We start from the raw sequence: 9,674 nt of genomic DNA on the forward strand, positions 1-9,674 counted from the left end.
CTATGGAGAATTATATGTGGGCCTGTATATAGCCCCTAAATTGCCATAGAATTACCAGAATTACTTTACCAGAAAATTCTGAAATGAGCTACTCACACACAGCAGAACACCAGCAATTTACTGATTTTAACTTCTCATTTCAGAAAATTGCAGGAAATAATTTGACAGTAATTTTAAAAACTGCTTGTTCACACTTGATCTACAATTTTCAGGTAATTTCCCTTAAAGTACACATGAAATCAAACGTTATACTTGAAAAAGTTTTAATTGAAATCTGAAAATGTACTTCCTGTTTGTTTTCAGTTAAATTCAGTTAAATTCAGCAATGATGTGTCCTTGTGTTCTCGTGTAACATCATGATTAACCGGCCAAGTTCAGTTGCAAAATTCAAGATAAGAACGGAGGACGCATGAAAGTTCTGGATGCAATCTTAATATCGAAGATGCATCGATGCAGACTTGAGCGCAAAACTCGCTCTAGAACTCCCAGAAGTCATTGCGGCAGGAGGTGGGAAGCGCAGCATTTGACATAGTTTTATTATTAAAGTTCAGAGATATAACTTATTTATCTCAGGAGTTTCCCTAAATGAGATGGTGAAAGTAAACATTGACATGAAAATCTTAATAACGGCATAAACACATTAAGGTGCAACTTATATTTGTAAGGTTTTATAATATAAAATATATATATTGAAAAAGAGAAAAAACAATAACTCGATGTATGAATGCTGTAATTTTTAAATAATACTTCGCCAAAAATACGTAAAGGTCATGTGACTATCAGTAAGAACGCAGCATCTTATTCGTCAGAGGACACGTTCTCTATTCTCGTCGTCTCCCGAGTTCATTCTTCACAAGAACGCGAGAGTACATTCTCTGTGTTCATGGAATTGAGAAACAGCCTGAATCCGTGTGAATTATTGGGGGGAGTTATTACAACCTTGATGTCAAAGCGCTGTCAAAACTGTTGGAGACAGTTGGAGGGACGTGGTTATGTATGTTAACCACACCCCTCCAACTGTCTCCAACAGTTTTGACAGTGCTTTGACATCAAGGTTGCAATAACTCCCCCCAAACGTGATCTTTCTGAAATGCCTACATTACTACATCCAATCAGCTCGCAGTAGTAAAAAACAAGCCACGCCCACTGCTTTCTCATTTAATATTCTGTTTCTCTAGGAACTGTGTCACAATACGAAAAAATATAAACGGTTGCATATTACGGTGCATATCTGCCTTATAACAATCTGCCTTATAACATTCAATATGAGGACAAGATTTGTGATTGGCTTGGCTTGTACTTACAATCTGAGTAATGACTTTTTCCATGACGTTTGTGTCTTGTAGATTATAGAGGAATCTGGAGGCCGGCGTACTGGATAGCAGCCTCAGGTTTGCAGAGTTCGCAGGGTCGTTGGCAGTACGAGTGATGCCAATCGTGAACACCTTCACGCCCTGGTTCTTTGCATCCGCCATGGCAGAGAAGATATCAGGGTTTCTGGGATGAAAGAAGCCATCTGTGAGGAGCAGGGCGATTTTGATTCGTTCCGGGCTGGATTCTTCCACAAATATCTTTGTCATGTTGGTGATGGCGTAGGTTGTGTAAGTGCCGTGGCCGATGTAAGCCATGGGTGCAATGCTGCTCTTGAAGTTCTCAGTGCCTTTCCACTGTTTTAGGGTTTGCTCGATGATCACGTGACTGCTGTACTGGAGCAGGGCTGCTCTCCAGCTGAGTTTGCGGCCCGTGTCCAAGCGGATGCTCTGGAGACCTTCTATAATATCCATCGTGAACTTTTTCTCCTGCTGATGGTTGTCCTTGGCCGTCTCAGAGCTGTCCAGGAGAAAAGCCAACTCAAGGCTGCAGTCCTCGTCCAAGATGGCTGACATAGAGTAAGAGAAAATTAGCAAAAGTGTTAAAACTATCAGAGATTTTGCTGTATGACATGTTAGGTCTTCTAAAACAGGGGTTCCCAAACTTTTCAGCTCGCGACCCATAAAAAAACAATGCCAGTGACTCGCGACCCCCAATAATCTCTGGGGTGGTTATAAAAATATAAACCTTGCACACAACGGCGCACACATATTAATCGGCCCAAATCTATTCATCGTTTAATTTCGGAGAACAGCACTCGAAGACCATCTTCCATGTTCAGTTGTGGCCTGTATTTATTTTTAATGTATGCGAGTGCCGTAAAGGTGTCAGAAAGTTTAACCTGATTCCATAAAATCAATGTGCTGCATCGTCTTTAATATAACATAATCACCCCAGGGGTCACAAAAAATTGAAAGACTGGTGGCTTTTTATTTGCATGTGGTTTTTAATTATTATTTTTAACATGTTAACAATGTTACTATTATTTTGTTTCGTTTATTTGGTTATGGATAAAATATGGTCATTCTAATAGTTTAATAAAATGAATTAGATTTTTGGAAATCGCCAAGTGACCCCCTTTATTGTCCCGAGACCCCCCAGGGGGGCCCCGACCCCCACTTTGAGAACCACTGTTCTAAAATAGGAGAAGATCAAGTTCTCTCTTAAAGGCTCATCCAAAAGGTTTTATACTCATTGGAGGCCACTACTGAATTATTTAGATGATTTAGCACCTCTTAAAGTGGTTAACCCTTAAGTACTGTTGGGGATTATTTCATCCACTCTGGGGTGATTTTGAGTCATAATTTGGCCATAACTTTTTCTGTGTTTCAGCTAGCAGAATGATTTTTGTTGACAACAAAACATATTAAAACATATTATGGGAAAATGCTTTGACATACAAAAAAAACCCTCAACGATACACTCAAATTGACTACTCTTTTGTTATGTTCGGATGAAAACATACACTAAATTGCTGTAAAAATGCATCAGATTAATATTTTTTTCTTTTTTTTTTGCATAAATCTGTTAATCAACCTCAGTCCTGATCAAAAATGCTAAATTGTTAAGGAAATTACAGGATTTTAACTCTTTAATTGCCAAATTCATAAATGATTTCACTGATTTGGTGAAAAACAAACACACAAAATGACGTATTTTCAAGATTAAAAGTATCTGTGGAAACAATATTATTGTTGTAAACTCACTAGGAAATATTTTGGCCAATTAAATGCAGTCTATGGTGTGCATATTAATGATCCTGTGTAGCGTAACAGTCTGTATTTTGTTCTTAAAGGCCTGTATTCACAAGGATTTTATATGAAAACAAGAAAACAATGGTGTTTGAGGCTCATGGTATTTCTCTAAACTCCTCTTATTTATCTATGACTAGTTCTACACAGATTAGATTAGATAAGAACTGATTTTCTTCCCTTTAGGATCGGAAAGACAGAAGGAGGAATTTGAAAAGTTGCAATTAATTTTTTTTGTGTGACTTTTTTTTCAGATTACCAATGTTTGAGAAGTAATTATGCTGTCTTGACTACTCTTAGGACCCGAGGCTGTAGATTAAAGGTAATAATGCAGTAAGAAATGTTCCATATCTTATACAGACCAATTATTTTGCTTCATAAGAGTTTAACGTATGACATGGAGCCACAAGTATTACTTTAGTTTTACCTGCATATGTTTATTGATATTTTTACACTCAGAGAGCTGGTAGCTGTTGACTTGCAGTTTATGAATCAAGCAGAACCACAGTTCCAGCTAAATATCTTCTGTAATGTTCGACTGAAGAAAAAGTCACCTAGAAAACCTGAGGGTGAGTAAATTTACTGCACATTTTCATTTTGGGGTGAACTGCCTCTTTAAGCCTGTCTAGCCCATCCCCAGTGCCACCCAGACTCAATTTAAAGTCTGCTGAATAGAGCTCAACCCTGCTATCTATCTGGGTATTTGCACAGACGTAAAAATCAGACAATACGATGCTTTAATCCGGAAGTAATGCTGCCATGCACCATTAAAATTTAAAAGAATGTCAGAATTGTCCTCAAAAACTGCACAAATCCTTTATTTCTCTTAATGATTGTCTGTTTTTGAGGCAGTCTGTCATCTGATCCTATTTTCTTTATAGCAGCTCATCAGTCTTCATGTCATTGGTGACAAGACATGGCCTACCGGGTCTTAAACCGATATGAATAAATCATGTTTGTGTTAAGAGAACTGTAAGAGATAGTGCCTCAGGCCTCCTAAATCCCTAAAACCAGACATCCTCCTTCTAGATAGACGGTCTTTAGACATGCTACTATAGTATGTCTTAACATGACGTTGCATGTTTTAACTAGCTTTATGAATCTTAGACAGCATGAGACGCACCGATGGTGACCCATGAGTTTATAGCACGTAAGAATATCTTCATTATTATAGAACTTTACCCAATTAAAATAGTTAGCAAACAAGGCAAATTTGTGTTTGGTAATCTACTATAACAAGGCAAAACTGTTGTGCTAAGAAAATAATTGATATTCAAAGTTACTTTAGTTCAGGCGCAAGGAGAAAAGATCGCACCTGTCTAAGGGAATTGTGCGAGTATTACGTGACTCACCTTGTCGTTTGTTTCAAGTGTTAAATAAGCAGAGCACATAAAGTGTGGGTGATTTACTATGACCAGGCAATGTACAATATATTTATTATCTCTCTAGTGTATTAAGGAGGGGGTAGACAAATATGTGAGGGTGCTAAGAAAATAATCAATGTATTCACAATATCAAAATTAGCCTACGTCATAACACGGTATTTAATAAAAGCAGCTATGATAATATACTTCATTTAATAAAATGTATAGTTACATTTTATTTAGACCAATTCAATTATTGGCCAAAGAACAAGCATATTCACACAACAGATAAGCTTAATACACAGTAAGTGACCACAAGACATAGACAAACCCCTTTTACATGCAACACATCTGCTCAGCTTGCACAGCTTTACATTTACTTACAGTAAACCATATCTGAATGTATTTACGTGAGAAAAGTGCAGATGTGTGTTTTGATAAATGCCTGTTTTTGACAATTCAGGCTCAAGGAGAAAAGATCGTACACTGTCTAAGGGAATTGTGCTAGTATTACGTGACTCACCCTGTTGTTTGTTCCAAGTGTTAAATAAGCAGAGCACATAAAGTGTGGGTGATTTACTATGACCAGGCAATGTACAATATATTTATTCTCTCTCTAGTGTATTAAGGAGGGAGTAGACAAATATGTGGGGGTGCTAAAAACCCTCACCCTGTTGTTTGTTCCAAGTTGTCTTTTAATTTCTAGGGCAAATTAAAAATAACATGGTTCGGAGAACAATCTGTTTTATGCATTAAATAATGCCGCAACACCCATAATTTAAGGAGCGCAAATGTTAGTAAATGGCTGTGGGAGACTCATTTAGTCTGATTCATTTAGACTAATGTGATCGCATTTGTTCTTGCATGTTTAGTAAATACATGCACGGAGAACTGTTTGGCCAGGCTCTGGATTAAAGCAAATAATATTGCAAATAATGTTCATTTTCTTACATGGATCAATTGTTTCGCTTTACAAGACCTCAATGTGGCATCAGGAGCCATGGCTATTGATTTGGATTAATTTATGTTTATTTTTTTAATTACCATTCACTCTCATCATATCAATCACCAATGATCACGGATTGAGCTTAAAAGCTTCTTTAATGTTCTGCTAAAGAAAAAAGTCACCTACATCTTGGATGACCTGTGGGTGACTAAATTAACAGGACATTTTTGGGTGAACTATCCCTTAATGTTAAGTGAAGTTCATATGCTAATGTATTCCTAAGATCTGGGTTAAAGTTCATATTTGTGGAGCTAATGTCATTAATTGGATTAATATATGATACAACTTGTTTACATAAAGAATTGTGCATCCTCATATTACTGTTTTTTTTTGCCAAAGATTCAAAGCACCCGTTTCTGCAATCAATTGAATGCAAAAAATCCATTACAGCATTACATGTCGCACTACCCTGATTAAAAAGAATTGAAAAATCATTTATAGTTCCACAAATGTGACTCTGGACCACAAAACCAATAATAAGGCAGAATTAATAAGCTTTCCATTCATGTTTGGTTTGTTAGGATTGGACAATACTTGGCTCAGATATGACTATATGACTATTTGAAAATCTGGACTCTGAGGGTCTAAAAAACTATTGACAAAATCAGCTTTAATTTTTTCCCAATTAATTTCATAGCAAAATATTGCAAATCAAAATTTAGGTTTACATATATTTACAGTAGGAAGTTTAAAATGTATTATTGGGCATAATGATGGGCATGCATACTGTACTAAAGAAACGTCTCACCTTCTCCATTGTGTTTTTGTAAATTGGATGCTGTCGGTCCTCTGGTTTTAACTCTTGTTGGCCCAGTTCTTTCCTCATAGAAGTCCTGAGCGTGGATACTCAACAAACCCAAACACAACACACACCAGCTCAATGTGTGAGCCATGACCGCCCCTCCTGCAGAGAAAAAAAATATATATATTACACCACACTTCACCTCCAAATCAAAACAGAAATGAACAGAAATAACCCATAACATTATGTTCATCCATCCATCCATCTTGCATTAATAGATTGCATATATAGTGCTTTTTCAAATATGTGAAATTTGTTTGGGAAAAAAAGTTCAAAAAAATCATGTTGGGGAAAAAGTGTTAATAGCATTTGAAACACTGCAGAAAGTTTTTTTTTGCCCTGTCCTAACAATTTTACAGAAAAAAAGTAAAACAAACAAACAAACAAACTATATATGATAAATATGCATTGCTTTTCCCACTAGATCATGTATTTTGCTGTTTTTTCTTTATATAATATACATTGTTTTTATTTTGATTGCAATTTTTTTGTGTGCTGTTGAGGATGTTTTCATCCACTCTGAGGTGATTTTGAATCTTAATTTGGCCACAACTTTCTCTGTTTCAGTAAATGGATTGATTTTTGGCCACAAATCTTATTCTGACACATATATTGGAAAAAAAATCTTTGAAAATGTAAAAAAAAAAAAGAAACTCAACCATACACTCTGGACAAATTGACTACCCTTTCATTATGTTTGTGGCTGTTTTAGCCCCATTGACTTCCATTATGACATTTTTTGATCGCAAAGCTGTGACACCATATAATCATGCATTCTTCGTTGCTGGAGGTTTTCCCTGTTGGGAAGAGGTCAAATGTGTCGTTTTTACCAATGATCATCAGTAGGCCCACACGGAATCTGCGCGCGCAGAATTCCGCAGATTTTCTACAGATTTCTGCAGATTTTTAGCCCATCATTAATTCTGTTCATTTACTTGAGTAAATGTGTGTAAATGGATATTAATTCAGTTTTTAAATTAATAACAGTAATATTATTGACATATTAAAATGTTCATCTGATTTATGTACAATGCAGTTTGTACAGTAATATTTTCTGTCTTTTAGTAGATATATTATATGAGAGACTTGCTTTGTTTACCAAATAAAGTGAATCTTATTGGATTTGCATTTTAAGCATTAAATAAAAGTTAAAAAGGTATTACTTTTTATTTCATATATTAAGGTTTTAGTTATGATACTCACAAAATAATATTTTTTACCAAAATTCTTCACAAAAATTGCAAAAAAACGTCCGCAGATTCCGTCTGGCCCTAATCATCAGTTACAGTGCAAAAAAAGCTTAGCTCTGGCTTTTTTTGTTACAGTATATGGATTATATATTATGTGTGTGTGTGTGTGCGTGTATTTATAAGAGTCTAAGAGAGACCTTTGCAAACTTACCTTGATATGTCTGATGAAATCTAAATAAGAAGCTCAGCTCTCAGAACGTAGTAAACATAGTAAATGTATTTATGCAAACACACTATAATCTGCTGCTTTGCCCAATAGAACTCCATATAAAAGGCAGAAACTTTTTTTGCAAAGGCCTATCTAAATAATCCTAATGGTGCCAACTGATGATCAACAGTAAAAAATACACATTTACCACTTCCCAACAGGGAAAAACAACAATCAATCATTATTTGGTGTCAAAGCTTTGCTATAAAAAATGTTTTTATAATGGAAGTCAATGGGGAGAACAGCCACCAACATAACTAAAGGGCAGTAAATTTTAACATTACACATGGGTTAATGCAATTATTCTTAAACATAAAATTGTAAACCATAAACTATAATATAATACTGTTAAAGTTTGGGGTATCACAAAAATAAACAAATACCTACTCTAATCCAGCAATGAATTTATTTAAAAGTAATAGTAATAACATTTTTTAATATAATTTAATAGGATCATTTGACACTGAATCTAAAATAACGATACTGAAAATTCGTCCTTGCATTACAGTAATAAATCACACATCAATCTTAAACAGAAAACAATGATAATAAATTCTCTTAATAACTCCAAACATTCTGACAGTGTAATTTTAGAAAGTAATATTTTTAAGTTTATTAATCAGAGGAACAATTTATTGGCCCGTACACTATAAGTACAGTGGTATATTACCTTCCAGAGAGACTTTATTAACCAACTAAAACCTCAAACCTTGAAGACAGCAATAAAATAAACAGTTTTTAGTAGATGCTGAAAAGTCAAACCGCAATTAGTAAACATTTACTGAATAAATGCCAGTGACTCACCTTTGGCAGTAAAGCCTCTTGCCAGAAGCAGCCCAGGTGCACAGCTCAGGTTCCTCAGGTGTGTGTTAATGCGTTTATATGTGTGTGAATGAAGAAGAGTCTGAAGTGAAGTGCGGTTGTGTGCGAGTGAACACTAGCAGACGGCGTCCTCAGACTGTGTGTACCACCGTCACAGCCCACTTCCCACCCACTTTTAAGGGGAGGAGGTCCCAGTGAACTCTTTAGCATGATTGGAGGGATTTGATCTTTCCCTACAGTCCGCAGAGAGTTAGCTTACACATTTAGATGCACTGCGATTACTTCATTTCTTAAATAATACTTATACAGCTCTGGGGGGAAAATGAAGAGATCACTTTAAAGCTATTAATAGTATGTGTACATATACAGTTGAACTCAGAGTTATTAGCCCTCCTGTGAATTTTCTTTTCTTATTTAATTATTTCCCAAATGATGTTTGACAGAGCAAGGAATTTTTCACAGTATTTCCTATAATGTTTTATCTTCTAGAGAAAGTCTTTTTTGTTTTATTTCGGCTAGAATAAAAGCAGTTTTTAATTTTTTAAAAACCATTTTAAGGTCAATATTATTAGCCCCTTTAAGCTATATACTTTTTCAATAGTCTACAGAACAAACCACTGTTATACAATGGCTTGCCCAATTACCCTAACTTCACAAATTAACCTAGTTAAGCCTTTAAATGTCACTTTAATATCTAAGAAATATCTAATAAAATATTATGTTCTGTCATCGTGGCAAAGACAAAAGAAATTAGTTTTAGAATTGAGTAATTACAACTATTGTTTAGAAAATTGTGGTGTAAAAACTTCTCTCCCGATAAACAACACTTGAAAAATACTGAAAAAAAGTAGTTTATGGAACATTCTACCAGAAACGTACATTATCTGTTCCTGAAATAAAAACATAAATACAGTGAATAAAGAGTATTTCACCACAAAAATGTCTAAAATGGACTGGACTAAGGAATAAGAATATGGAATATGTCATTTGTTTGGTTCTCAGATTTTTGTTCTTTAATAAAAACACTTTGTCATTGTCCTTGTCCTCAGCCCTGTAATAATCAGGGGTGGATTTTGTGATTTGGGGGCCCTAAGCAATTC

General features: G+C 35.3%; 1 protein-coding gene across 1 annotated transcript in view; it reads right to left on the reverse strand.

Moving 5' to 3' along the window:
- Positions 1-8,708, reverse strand: part of col28a2a (collagen, type XXVIII, alpha 2a) — a 71,250-nt gene extending 62,542 nt beyond the window's left edge. Inside the window, exons 1-3 of the mRNA XM_056465927.1 lie at positions 8,557-8,708; positions 6,241-6,396; positions 1,305-1,879 (exon numbers count right to left, since the gene is read on the reverse strand). Coding sequence (XP_056321902.1) covers positions 1,305-1,879; positions 6,241-6,385 — 720 coding nt within the window. The 5' untranslated portion in view covers positions 6,386-6,396; positions 8,557-8,708. The remainder of the gene's footprint in view (positions 1-1,304; positions 1,880-6,240; positions 6,397-8,556) is intronic.
- Between the last annotated feature and the right edge of the window lie 966 nt (positions 8,709-9,674).

The sequence above is a fragment of the Danio aesculapii genome, chromosome 9, assembly GCF_903798145.1.
Source record: "Danio aesculapii chromosome 9, fDanAes4.1, whole genome shotgun sequence".
NCBI classification, from domain to species: domain Eukaryota; kingdom Metazoa; phylum Chordata; class Actinopteri; order Cypriniformes; family Danionidae; genus Danio; species Danio aesculapii.